The sequence below is a fragment of the Sciurus carolinensis genome, chromosome 7 (assembly GCF_902686445.1).
Source record: "Sciurus carolinensis chromosome 7, mSciCar1.2, whole genome shotgun sequence".
In the NCBI taxonomy this organism is placed as follows: Eukaryota; Metazoa; Chordata; class Mammalia; order Rodentia; family Sciuridae; genus Sciurus; species Sciurus carolinensis.
Genome location: NC_062219.1, coordinates 627,603 through 641,520, shown reverse-complemented (window position 1 = coordinate 641,520; position 13,918 = coordinate 627,603). Strand labels below are relative to the sequence as shown.

The 13,918-nt window shown below is 44.2% G+C and overlaps 1 protein-coding gene across 19 annotated transcripts in view; it reads left to right on the top strand.

Moving 5' to 3' along the window:
* Ermard (ER membrane associated RNA degradation) overlaps positions 1-13,414 on the top strand; it is a 38,740-nt gene extending 25,326 nt beyond the window's left edge. For 16 of the 19 annotated variants that reach the window (XM_047557351.1, XM_047557347.1, XM_047557355.1 and 13 more), the window contains 6 exons: positions 6,989-7,072; positions 8,780-8,856; positions 9,343-9,468; positions 9,836-10,054; positions 10,919-11,032; positions 13,125-13,414. In XM_047557351.1, coding sequence (XP_047413307.1) covers positions 6,989-7,072; positions 8,780-8,856; positions 9,343-9,468; positions 9,836-10,054; positions 10,919-11,032; positions 13,125-13,308 — 804 coding nt within the window. In that variant the 3' untranslated portion in view covers positions 13,309-13,414. Of the gene's footprint in view, positions 1-6,988; positions 7,073-8,779; positions 8,857-9,342; positions 9,469-9,835; positions 10,055-10,918; positions 11,033-11,528; positions 12,050-13,124 lie in introns of those variants that run through there. The other 3 variants (XM_047557348.1, XM_047557350.1, XM_047557354.1) reach the window with 3 other exon arrangements.
* The last annotated feature ends 504 nt before the right edge of the window (positions 13,415-13,918 follow it).

Below are 13,918 nucleotides of genomic sequence, written 5' to 3'. Positions count from 1 at the left end.
GTGCATTATAGTTGTATATAAAAGTAGAATTCATTTTGATATATTTAAATATGCACATAGCTTACTTTGTCAATTTCTTTTTTTAATCTTTTAAAAATTTTTTTGTAGTTTTAGATGGGCAGAATGCCTTTTATTTATTTTTTTGTTTATTTTTATGTGATGCTGAGGATCGAACCCAGTGCCTCACACATGCCAGGCAAGCACTCTACCACTGAGCTATAGCCTCAGCCCCTTAATCTTTTTTTATTTGTTCTTTTTACATGTACATGACAGTAGAGTGTATTTTGATATATTATACATACATGGAGTATAACTAATTCTAATTAGGATCCCATTCTTGTGGTTATACATGATGTGGAGTTTCACTGGGTGTGTATTCATATACAGTGATAGGAAAGTGATGTCCCATCCATTCCACTGTCTTCCCCATTCCCTCCCTTCATTCCCCTTTGTCCAATCCAGTGTACTTTGGTCAGTTTCATTCTGCAACTCCTACCCTTTGCTTTGCCACCTCCCTCCCCCTCAATCCCTTTCTCTACTCCATGTTCTCCTTTTCAAGAGGTGCTCCCTCCTTTTTATCCCTCGTTTCTCTCTGACTTCCATGTATGAGAGAAAACATTTCACCCTTGCCTCTCTGAGTCTTGCTCATTTCACTTAGCCTGATGTTCTCTAGTTTTATTCATTTACCAGCCAATATCGTTCTTCTTTATGACTGAGTAGAACTCTACTGTGTATATCCTGCATTTTCTTTTTCCATTCTTCTGTTGATGGGTGGCTACTCTGGTTTCTTTAACCTGTTGGTTATGAATCATGCTGCTGTAAACATTGGTGTGCACCTATCACTATGGTATGCCAATTTTAGTTCTTCCATTTTAACAATATTAATTCTGCCAAACTATGAACAGAGGTCTTTCTATCTTCTAGTGCTGTCTTTGATTTCTTTTTCTGTATTCTACAGTTTGCTTATAGAGGTTTTTTTTTTTTTTTAAACAAAAACCTCCATTAGATTTACTCCTTTTTTTTTTTTATTTTTCTAAGCTATTATGAATAGAGTGATCATCCTTATTTCTTTTTTAGCAGGTTCATTATTGGTATATAGAAAAACTATTGAATTTTGTATTTGATTTTATATTCTGCTTTGCTGGATTTATTTATCAGTTCTAAGAATCTTTTGGTGCAGTCTTTAGGGTCTTCCTCATGTGTTGGTAGGGGTAATTTGACTTATTCCTTTCCTGTTTTTATTCTCTGTTCCTCTTGCCTAATTGCTCTGGCCAGAGTTTGACTGGGAGTGGTGAGAGTGAACCTCCTTGTCTTGTTCCCAATTTTAGAGGAAATTCTTCTGGTATTCCCCCAATCAGCTTGCTGTTGCCTTTGGGTTTTTCTAATACAGTCTTTATTGTGTTGAGGTAAGTTTCTTGGATCCCTAGTTTCTTCAGGGTTTTTAACATGAATGGGTGTTGAAGGCTTTTTCTGCATCTGTTGAGAAGATCATGTGATTCTTGTTCCTGATTCTGTTTGTGTGATGTAGTACATTTGCTAATTTGCTTACATTGAAGCATCCTTGCATCCGTGGAATGAAACCTACCTGATTATGGTGTGTGATCTTTTTAGTATGTTGTTGAATTCATTCTGCAGTGATTTTATTTTAAGGATTATTGTTTCTGTCTTCATCAAAGATATTGGTCTGTAATTCTTTCCTGGAAGTATCCTTCTCTAGTTTTAGTATCAGGATGATTCTGGCTTTCTAGAGTGAGTTTAGAAGTGTTTCTTCCCTTCCTATTTCATGAAATAATTTGGGGAGCATTGGTGTTGGTTCTTCCTTCAAGGTCTGGCAAAATTCAGCCATGAATCCCTGTAGTCCTGGGCTATTCTTGCTGGAATTTTTTGTTTTTTTATTTTTTAATTTTTTTTTTTACTGCTCTCATCTCCTTCTTTGTTATTGGTCCCTTTAAATCTTTTAAATATTCTATGCCCTCTTGGTTCAATTTTAGTGGGTGAGTCTGGACATTTATCCATTTCTTCTAGGTTTTTCTATTTATTGGAATGTAAGTTTTCAAAATATTCTTTAATGTTCCTCTCAATTTAAGTGGTATCTGTTGTAATATCCCAATTTTTGTTTCTAATTTTATTAATTTGGGTTTTTTCTCTTTTTTTTGTTAGTTTGGCTAAGGGCTTATTAATTTTGCTTTTCAAAGAACCAACTCTTTGTTTCATTACTCCTTTGTATTACTCTTTTATTCTCTATTTTACTAATGTCAATTCTCATTTTTATTCTTTCCTTCTAGTTTTGGAATTGCTTTGTTTTTGTTTTTCTAAGAACTCAAGATGTATCACTAGGTTATTTATTTGAGATCTCTGATTTTTTTTTTTTTTTTTTTTTTTTTTTTTTTTTTTTTTTTTTAGTAAGCACTTGTAACTCTTGAAGAGGGAAATTTATAGCTATATTTATAAGTAAATTTTCCTCTTAGAAATTTATACCTATGTATTTATTCCCTTTGTATTTATTGCCTTCAATGTACCCCACAGATTCTGGGATGCTGTGTTTCTATTTTGTTTGATTCTAAGAATTTAAAAAATTTCCCTGATTTCTTCAATGACCCATTCATCATTCAGAAATGTATTGTTTGATCTACATGTGCTTGTTTATTTTCTGTGGTTTTTCCTCTTCTTGATTTCTAATTTCATTCAATTATGATAAGATGCAAGAAATTATTTCAAATTTTTTTGTATTTGTTAATTCTTACTTTAAGGTCCAATATATCATTTGTTTTGGAGAAAGTTCTTAGAAGCAGCTGAAAAGAAAGTATATTCAGCCCTGTTTTTTTTTTTATTTTATTTTGAGGCAGGGTCTCAGGCAGCCTTGAACTTGCAATCCTTTGGACTCATCTCCCTGAATTACTGGGATTACAGGTGTGCACCACCATGTCCAGTTTTAAAGTCACACGGTCATTGGCCTACCTGTCCCTTATAGTGTTTGATTTATGAAATTGGGTGCACTAACATTCAGGCCATAACTATTTATAATTGCTGTATCTTCTTGTTGGATTTTTCCCTTTACCGGTGTGTAATGCCTTCTTTGTCTTTTCTAAGTTTGTCTTGATGTCTCCTTTGTCAGATGTGAACATGATTGCTCATGCTGGGTTCCAGATTGCATTCGTTCCATCCTTTAATCTTTGAACGTCTTTGCTGGTGAGATCTCTCTTGCAGACAACATACAGTTGGGTCTTTGTTTTTTTTCTTACTCCAGATCAGTCAGCACTATGCTGGGGTGTGCGCTGCATTTTATTTCACATCAAGATCAGCAACTTGCTTCAAACAACTTGCATGAGCTCAGGCTGAGGAGCCGGTTCATGTAGTCCTTACCTTGCCTTACCCCTGCACACACCTGGTGATGGGCCTGGATGCTGGTGTGTTCTCTGGCGGCCCAGAGCCCAGATCCTTCTCTGGCATGGGAAGTGACTTTGTGTGCTTGCTGGGGAATTGCCACATGCTCAGGGCTGTTAACCCTGCCCTCTCTGGCACAGCCAGGGTGGTCCTGGGTGCTCCACAGTGCTTTCAGGTACCAGAGAGCCTCTTTCTAGTGTAGAGGAGATGGGACCATGGCTGAGAGGTGATTGGGTGGCATTGCAGGAAGATCTCAGTGTGCAGGGAGAAGTGCCACCCCCCAGGCAGTGGAGTGCACCCCATCCACCTCCACTCCTGCTGCTGGGAGACAGCTGATCTAGGTGACCTTCGTATCTCAGCCATCTCGCTGCGTTTGTGTGATGTACACAGCTGCTGCAAAGGCACTCCCCCGTGAGTGACAGTGTCTGCTGCTGTATCGAGAAAGAGATGAAGATGCAGAAATTCCCCTTTCCCAAAGCTTCTCAGGACAGCTTCCTGCTGCATCTCTTCACTTACCAGTTGAAAGACGTGACTGCTTTCCATGCAGCCCTCTGTCTCTCCAGCAGCTTTTCCAGTGTTGCCTGTCCTCCACTTTGCGTACCTCCCCTGCTCTGCCCTGTGCTGTGGAGCACATGCTGGTTCCCATCTGATGAGCTCCTTCTTGCTCTCTGTTCCAGTAGCAGGAATCTCTGATTCACTGCATCTCTGTGAATCGAGTGTTGGGTCAGTGTGGGCCTCAGTCACTCACACGGGCAACTCTTCTGCATGCAGCTATCTAGGCTCTGAGCTTAGGGCAGGGACACACAGCCTGACTCCACCCCTCTGTTCTGCCTCTTCCCATTTCTTTATTGGTATTTTGATATTTGATGTCTGTAATTCTTCAAACTACCTATTGGTGTCTTCTGATCCATGTTTTCAGTTTTACATTTGAATTCTTGTCTTTCTTTCTTTCTTTCTTTCTTTTTTTTTCCCAGGGCCTTGTGCTTGACAGGCTGGGGATTGAACCCAGGGCATTGTGCTTGAACTGAGCTGTATCCCCAGCCCCTCTTCCTTCCTTCCATACTGGGGATCTGGAGATTGAACCCAGGGACACTTTACTACTGAGCTACATCCCCAGTCCTTTTTATATTTTACTTTGAGAGAGGGTCTCACTAAGCTGCCCAGGCTGGCTGGAACTAGGATCCTCTTACCTCAGCCTCCCAAGTCCCTGGGGTTACAGGCATCCACCACCACACCCAGCTGGATTCTAATCTTACAAGCTTCTTTGCTTTCTAGAATTATAAAAGCAGTCATGTCTTTCCTACTGCTTTTACTGTCCCCGCCCCCTGTTTACATCTTTTGATTCAAGTAGGATTTAGTTAATATTGGCAGTGAGGTAAAGAATCTAGCTTTACATTTTTTTCCTTTACAAATTCCCAGCAAGTCCTCTGATACCATGTACAGAATCAACATTTTTGTTCCTTGTGCATAGGGCTATTATGGCATGCAACTTAAGAGCAGATCAGTCACCACTGAGGAGTCCAAATTTGAGCGTCTTTATTAGCCAGCTGACTGACTATCTCACACAACCCCCCAAAAAATGGCTATTGGGAGAACAGTCCTGATCATAGGTTTGCAGGGGTTTTTATACCATAAATTAGTACATCAATCATTAGTGTCTGATGTTATGATTTAAAATTATAAACTAACATCGTGAGATCGACATCATTAACAAAGGGGGAAGTGGGTCAAAATGACCTCACTTAGATACAAACTAAAGAATGGTTACTAATATCTAGACAATCACTGTTGACATCATTGTTAACATAGTACATTGTTTAGGAAAATAGCAATCAAAAAGAGAACAATTTTTCATCATGTAAGAATCATTATTTTGTCATTGTGTATTGCCAAACGTCATGCTAAGCAACTGTTGATGGATATGGAGGTGGGCTGTTCTTACAGGAGACACTAAGCAACTGTTGACGGCTATGGAGGTGGGGTGTTCCCATGGAAAAAGCATTTCCTATGTAACGGAGTGTCAGGGTAGAATGGAGTCAGTTTAGGCATTGTCCATGTAGCCTGGTCTGTAACTTTTCCATGGAGCCAAATCTGTCAGCCCGTCACAAGGGCTCCATCTCTGAGCTCTTGGCTAAAAGATCTTGTCTTTACTAAAGCTTCATGATACAGCTTTAATGTCTGCCAAATTAATCTCACATTGCTCTCTCTTCTCAAGTTTCCTGCCTATTTTCTAACTTTTCCATGTGAACTTGTGTAGTTAAATAAACACAAAACCCAGAAAATATTAGCTTCTGATAGGTTAGTTCAGGGAAACCGTTTCACAATATGGAAAGCCCCTCAGTGACAGGGCCACTCTTATCTTCACCACCGTGAGCCCCTTGTGTCCCAAGATTCCCATCTGTGTGGCTCTCTTTGCAGGTGGCCACTCAGACTCACAACCCCCAAGTCCTTTCTCCTTGTTTTCACATTCATACTCAGTCTTCTCTCTTAAAAATATGTCCTAAACCTGTTGCTCCATGCCACCACCTAGCCTTCCATCTTCATGCTCCCTGGAATGTTGCCTTCTCCTGTGACTCCATTCTCCTTCAACACGGTAACCACATCCTTCTTCACGTGTTCCCTCCCTCTCCCCAAAGATGCTCTTGTGCTTGCGTGTCTTACAACAGAAGCCAGGTACTCTGCAGTGGCCTGCAGAACCTGCAGGCCCCACTGTCCCCAGTAGGACTTCACTGACCACACAAGTGTCTGCCTGCCCTGCTGGATGTCACCCTGTGGGTGATGCACTGTGCACCTGGGCTCTCAGGTGTCTGAGGGGACCATAGCTCAGCACCTGTCCTTGGCTGTTAATTTCCAACTGCTGAGTGTCTTGTTCTGTGCCCCACTGAGAAGCCTAAACAGGTATTGCCTGTTACATTTGCCAGCTGTCAGCTCCCTGCCTTTTCTGCTTCTGGTAGTTTTCAATTGACTGACTTGAATTTTCTAGTAATATATTACAAGTTGTTTTTTAATCTTTTCAGTATTTATATGATTAGCAATTCTTTATAGTCATGTGTTGATTTATAGTGTCCACACATTTTCTAATTGTTTGGATCCTTTTTCTCCCTTATGCCTTTGTAGTTTTGTTGCATTGTGGACAGAGGGTGGGTGTGGCCTTTGTATGTTATCATGGTTTTTCAGCTCCATTTAGAATCATTTCATGCTAGGCATGCCAGATATCCTAGTGCTTCAGGAGACTGACTCAGGAGGATTGCAAATTCAAGACCAGCCAGGGCAACTTAGCAAGACCCCTGTCTCAAAATATAAAATTTTAAAAAGGTCTAGGGATGTGGCTCAGTGGTAAAGTGCCCCTGGGTTCAATTCTTGGTACCAAAAAAGAAAAAAAAAAGAAAATCATTTTGTTAGGTATGATTTAACTATCAGGTCCAACCTATTTAAATGAATAGTCTTACTTGTTTTCATTCATACCTAATGAAATGATTCTAAATGGAGCTATCTGAAGGAAGATAATGAGAAACCCAAACTCTACCTTACCTATAATTAAATACAAGAAAACTGAAAACGTAACCAGAAACTGTAAGTAATATCTGTTTTTTCCCTAAACTAGGAGAAAGCAGCAATAAGAGTGTTGTTGAACCTTGCAGAAGGCTACAGTTCTCGTTGCCACCCAGTTTTTCAGCTTAAAAAGCAGGTATGCCAAATGCAGGTGAGGCTGCTCTTTCTGCAGAGCCGTCAGAGTGCCCAGGGCCATGAGGCCACTTGTGGTCACAGCCTTTCTCTTGTTTCCCACGAGCTCAGTCATGTGCTGCGCTCTTCCTGTGTGTGATGGTTGAGAATGATGGTAGTGTGTGCCTCATCGGGTGCTTTAGAATTAAGTGCTTGGGCTTTGGGAAGTATCGAGCAGCCTGTTGAAATGTGGCATCCTCCCAGGGACCCACTTTGTCAGTGGTGAAAGTTGTTTTTTTCCTCTATTCTCAGCTTTCATTGACTTGTAAATTCAGACAAACTTTTAAGCATCTCTGCAAATAAGTTCCAGTTGGGGAATTGGCTAGGTACTCTGTTCTCACATAATGGGATGTGAGGGCGGTGCAGGGCACTGAACGGTAGTCCTGTGGATCATCTGAGATTGCCCCCTCAGTGCAGTTGTAAAATCAGCTCATAACAGTGCAGGGAGCCTTCCCAGAGGCAGCCCGGAGAAGCAGGACCTTGAGGAGATGGAGGCCAGCGAGAATAGCCTCCTCTGCCAGAAGGCAGTGACCAGAGGACGAGAGCATCCGTCCTTCCGAGGCAAGGTGAGGCCTGAGTGGTGCTGGACAGTGCTCCCCTGTGTCCCTCTGATGGCACTCCTGCTGCGTCCCTTTCCTTACCATGCAACTCTGCTTTCCAAGATGACTCTGGAGGGAGGACTGCCAGAGCCTGCAGGTCAGCAGGTCAGCCTTTAGAAAGCAGAGTAGGAGGAAGGTTCCAGAAAGGAAGATTCCATAGGGCAGGCTTAGGCCTGTGACCTGGCACGGCCACAGCCTCTCGAGCCTCTGTTGCTTCTTGCTGTCCTCTTTTGTGGTCCTAGCTGGCTTCCTCCTATCCCCACAGCACCTGCTTCAGATCCTGCCCATTTCCTGCTCCTGCCCTGTTTTTCACGCACTTTCCAGTTTTTTTTTTTTTTTTTTTTTTTTTTTTTATTGTATACAAATGGGACACATGTTGTTTCTCTATTTGTACATAGAGTCAAGGCATACCATTTGTGTAATCATACGTTTACATAGGGCAATGATGGTGCATTCTGTTTTATAGGCCTGTTGCTCTGGTTGTTGCTGCTGCATGATGGATCACCCACGTTCTTTGGTGTCTTCTCTTTAATTTGCTCAGTTTCATTGATAGAAATTTGAGAACTTTGTGGAGGGATCTTCATGTGGCTTCAGCTGTGTGTCATTGGGCTGTGGTCCTCTCAGCTCTGCTGGGCACTGTCCCTTCCAGGAAGCCTGGAAGCTGACCAGAGGCCTCTCAGGGCCCTGAGCATCAGTTCCTGGGTGATGCTGCTTCACCCAGAGCTGGGGCATGTGGCCCTCTCTCCTCTGCTTTGTTCTCTTGGACACAGACGAGTAAACCACGCTGATCCCAGATCAGTGGAAGGGAAGTAGGTCCTACCTCTGAACTGAGGGTGTCACAAGGATTTGTGGACACGTCCATAACCATCCAGGTATTAGCTACCCACCATCCTCTGGTGGTAGGTTTCTGTCTCTCAGTTGAACATACCAGATTTCTGAGCCTTACCATCTCATTTTCAAATAGGATCTGTAACAATTTTACAAAATAATATTTTCTCAAAAGTGACTTAACATCTGTAACATTTGAAAGCATCTAGGATGTTGTAGAATCTTTATCAGCGTTTTCCTCCCAGGTGCTGAGCTGTGAGAAGAGCCTCAGGACTTGGCCTCTGCTGCCTTTGTCAGAAGGTCCCGGTCAGGAAGCAGCCAGGTGTGTACTGTCCTGGGCTGCACAGTCCTTGTGTTGCCAGCGACAGTCAGCAACCAGGGCTGTGGAAGTTGTGCGGCTGCCGCAGGCACGAGAGCCCTGGAGGCCTTGCCGACTGCAGGCTCCAGCAGCTCGGGTCTGGAGGTGGTGTGTGGGGACGGTGGTGGCACCCACCCGGGATCACTCAGCAGACCGTGAGTGCAGAGTCTGGAGCACAGGGGAAGAGTGGTGGAGATGCACTGTTGGGACCTTGAGGGGTGCAGCGTGCTCCTCTGTGCGTCACCCTCCTCTGCGGAGCACGTTGCTGTGAGTGCGTTATGGGATGGTTTCACTCTTCTCTGTGACCGTGGCTATCTTCATTTTATATTAGAGAAGCTAAGTTTCAGATAAGGTTCATCACTCATTGAGCATTGAAATAAATACTTTTTACAGGCACTAATGTGGACACTTTAATTATTGTCACATATCTTTGAATATTTTGTTTTTCAGATTGGAAGGCAATTCTGAAGTCAATGCCTGCAACTCTTTAATTACAAAACTTCTGCATGAGCTCTTTTGCCACATGCCTGAGAATCACCATGCTTTCCATGACCCCGATGGGCTTCCCACTGAGAAGTGAGTGCTAGGACCTCTTGGGAACTGTTAAAGCACCCTGGGCAGATTGAGGCAGCAAGCGGGGCTGTGCTCTGTGTGGGTCTTAGTAGCTTGGTGGTGTGTGGGAATCCCAGTATTAGCTCATTAGGCTTGATGATCTTTAGCAAGCCTAGGATGTGTCTGTTGAAGTCACATGTCTTCTGCTCACACAATTAAATGGTCCTTATCTCACATTTGCCACATGCTTCAGCTCTACCAACAGACCGGGCCACAGCCTGCCTGCTGACCCTTGTCCCTCAGAGGGTGCAGCACAGCTGGCCCAGACTGGAGCCTGCAGTGAGGCTCTGGTGATGGGATGTGTCCCCTGAAGTCATGCTGTTGCTTACAGGTGGCCCCAACTGCTCGCTGAGCTCTGCAGCACTCACATTCCCACCCTCTTCTGTCCCAGAGGCGTCCTCGAAGTGCTGGTTGTGCTCCGCAGCATCAGCACCCAGTGCCAGCATGTGTCCAGCCAGGTCCTGGCCTCCCTGCAGCTGAGGCACAGGCAGTGGGTGGAGAGGAGGTTGCGCTCACGACAGCGGCAGAACTACGTGTGCATGCTGAGCAGGTGCAATCACTGCTGCCTTGCAGGAGGCAGTTGGGCAGGGAAGTGTCTGTGGATGCATTTGGGATCCCTCCTCCTAGAGAAGTACAGTGCTTTCTGCTTCAAAATAACGTCTGTACATATGGAACCTACTTGCTCAAATGAGTATTTGGGTTTAAAATCTGATAGCTTGTTAACTTGTGGTTTCTTCCTTAACAGCATGTCTGTTAGATTGTACTACATCCTTAAGACGTGACTGTTTGGGACAAGTTCCTAGAACTGTGGCTCCAAGGGTGTGGGGTCCCTAAGTTTATATGGGGAACTGCTGGTGGGTTGCCTTCTAGAAGCGGTGCTTGGGTTACGCTCGCACAGTTTATGAGCTGATGCCATTAACAGACACCCTCCTGAGAGAGCATTTTCATATGTCTCTACCGGTATTGTGGGACAGATAAGGTCTGGCTTAGCCTGGTGTTTCTTTGAGTCTAGTGACATTGAACACACTTTCATGTGTAAGGCATTGTCCTTCCTTCTCATGAGAACCCTTTACCAAGTTTGAACTCCGAGGAGGATGGTAGCAGAGGACCAAGAGCATGGGCACCGACTGGGCTGTGCTGGTGTTCTGGTGCAGCACCTGCGGGTAGGCAGGACCACTGCCTCCTCAGACTTAGGTGCTGCCATTGGGCAGGGAAGGCCTGGGTGCCTGGGCACACCTGATGGCTGCAGGCAGAGCTGGTGCAGGGATTGGGCTCACAGTGTCTGGAAGAGGATCTCTGAGATGAGATGTTTGGATTTCAGTACCCTTGAAAAGGTGTGGGCTAGGTGAGACATTCTTACAGAAGTGGAAAAATGTGTGTTTGTTGAACTTCACCTACTTGTATCTGTTTTCAGCATCAGGCTTCTGTCTCCCATGCTTTACTTGATTTTATTGTTCATTACACTGGAATTGGTCAGCATTCATGTTGTCCAAGGAAAAGGTTCTCAAGAACACCAGCAGTATCTGAAGTAAGTATGTCCTACTTAGAAGAATGAAACTGTGTTCGGGGAATTTTAAAGTCATTATCGCCATTATGTGTTACTTTCTGTGGGCCCTTAGCTGTTCTTCTGGGGGGATTTTGTTACTGAATAGTTTGTGACCATTTCAGGCTGACACCCAGCGTGGGCACATTCCACAAAATTGCATGTGGCTTGTGTGTGAATCCTTTCAGAACCCTTTAGTCAGTGCAGAAATAACTCGGCGTCCAGGCACAAGCTGGACAAAGGCTTTGAAGGTGCTGCGGCATTGAGCAGCCTGAGGCTCTGCCTGCACCCATAGCCATCTTGGGCAGAGGGTCTACAGGCTGGACCTCAAGCAGCCCTGCCACATCCTTTAGGACTAAAAACCAGCTGGCATCACTGTGTGTGACTGACCGTTTCAGATTTTGGAAGTACACTTTTCAGGATCACCCAGATCTCGGGATCAGAGAGTAGGCTAACCTTGTGTCACCCATTTCACATCCAGAGATTCCAAAGTGGAGGAGGTCCCTGGACAGGCTTGACGAACCTCCCTCCACCGTCAAGTCCTAAGTGCTTTTGTGGCCATGAAACAGTGCTCTGCATGGGCAGCACATCAGTGTGTGTCACACTGAACCCAGGACACAGACGCGACGCAGCCCGACGTGAGTGGCACTACTGGTGACTCAGTCAGTGTGCTCAGCCTTAGCACTGTGGGTCTGGCTAGAACCCGCTCGACATTTCATGTGCTTTCCAGGAGGTTCAGTGGCATCCCTAGCCTCCACCCACCACATCCTAGCATCACTCCCCAGTTGTGACCATCCGAATGGATTAGAAACTGTCAGATATCCCCGGGGACAAAATCACCCTGAGTTGAGAAACACTTCCCCGGACAAAACATCTGTGGATCTTCACTGTGTCTTTCTTTAAACTTCCCTTTAGGTTTAAAAATCTTCATGATAAAAAGTTGCAGAAAAGTTATTATTTGGGAAACTTAGAGGAGAACTTTGAAAAAGTAAAATTGGCATTTATTTATTCCCATCCATTAGAGATGACTTACTGTCATTTTTTTCTTTTCTTTTTTTTTTTTTAAGATTTTTAGTTTTTTTTAAAGTTGTTGGTTGACCTTTATTTTTATTTACTTATATGTGATGTTGAGAATCAAAGCCAGTGCCTCACACATTCTATGCAAGTGCTCTACCACTGAGCCACACCCCAGCCCTACTTACTATCAGTTTGATGAGCATTCTTTCCACTACTAGAATTGAACCAAGGTGCTGTACCACTGAGCTACATTCCCAAGAATTCTCATTTGTATCTTGATAGTCTCGCTAAGTTGTTGATGCTGCCTGGAACGTCCTGTCCTCCTGCCTCAGCCTCCCAGTGAGCTGGGATTGCAGGGGTGTACCTCCATGCTTGGCCATTCTTCTTAATGGATTTTTTTTTTTTTTTTTTTTTTTTTTTTATATACTGGGGATTGAATCCAGGGCCTTGTGCATGCTAGGCAAGTGCTTCACCACTGAACTACATCTCCAGCCCCCCTGCTTTTTTCTTATGACAGGGTCTCACTAAATTGCTGAGACTAGCTTGAACTTGTGATTCTCTTTGCTTAGCCTCCCAAGCAGCTTGAATCATGGGTGTGTTCCTCTGTGCTCAGCTTGATGGACATGAAGGAAAGCACTTAAGCAGCAGTTCTGTCTCACAGTGAAAGGCATCTCCCATGAGGGAGGCTGCGGTGGGAGAGGCCCTGCACCCTGCAGAGCCCCAGGGCATGCTCGTTTGTCACCACGGGTGCTGTGTGCCTGCTCTGGGTCAGTCTGATCCAGGTGGTGCCGAGAGCCTCTCTGGAATCACGTTCCATTACTTAGGAGCATCTCGTCTGGATTTTAGAGAATGTGAAAAGGAATTTACATCTCGTGGAACTTCCAGATGCCCGCCCAAGTGGCATTTGCCTCTTAGCACTTTTGTCTTTCATTCAGTTTGTGTTGTTTTTATTTTTTATATCTTTTCTTGAATCTATAAAAATTTTGTAGGAGTAATTTCAATAATTTAAGTCATTGTTATATATTATAATGGATAGATTAATTTCCTTCTTCTTTAACAGGTTCTTAAAGTCGATTTTGCAGTACACTGAGAACCTAGTGACCTATACCAGCCAAGAGAAGAACAAATGGAGTGAAACTATTAGTCTTACACACACAGCTTTGTTGAAAATTTGGACTTTCAGCAAGAGGAAACAAATGTTAATGCATGTAGCCAAGAAATCCACAAGTGAAGTAGTCTTATGAAGTCCGAGTGCTTTTGGTAACAAAAAACACAGTTTAAATAGATTTTAGCACCCTTTAAAAGGGGCATCTGATGGTGGAGTAAACTTCACCACTGCTTGATCAGGGATCAAATTGTGTTTCTCTGTGACTTTCTGGCCTTCTCTGCCTGAGTTGTTCCTGTGACCCTCGGGCTGACCTCCCTGGTAACCAAATGTTTGGAGCCTGTCCTCATGACGTGCATTGGAGGAAGGGGCATCTGCTTTTCACCAAACCGTTACCCAGAAGCACATGGCTGCACTGTGCATGGCCTGCACCTGCTCTTGACAGCCATCACTGTGGCCAGTGGTCAGGTGGGACCAGCTGTTGGGGGAGAGAGGTTGGGTGAGGGCTGACAGGTGTGGGCCTGTTGATGTAGTCCATGTTTCATGGGCAAGCACTGAGGGAAGGGGCTCATGGATGGTGGGGTGGGCAGTGAGGCTGGGTGCTGGACAGCAGGTCTGGTCAGCATTTGACAGGAAGCACAGCCCCTCTGTGTTCCCAGCTGAGGACTGCTTAGTACAGGAGCTGGAGGGTTGGAGGACTGCTACTTGGGCTCAGCTTGAACCAGCCATCATTCCCAGGTTTCTCTGCA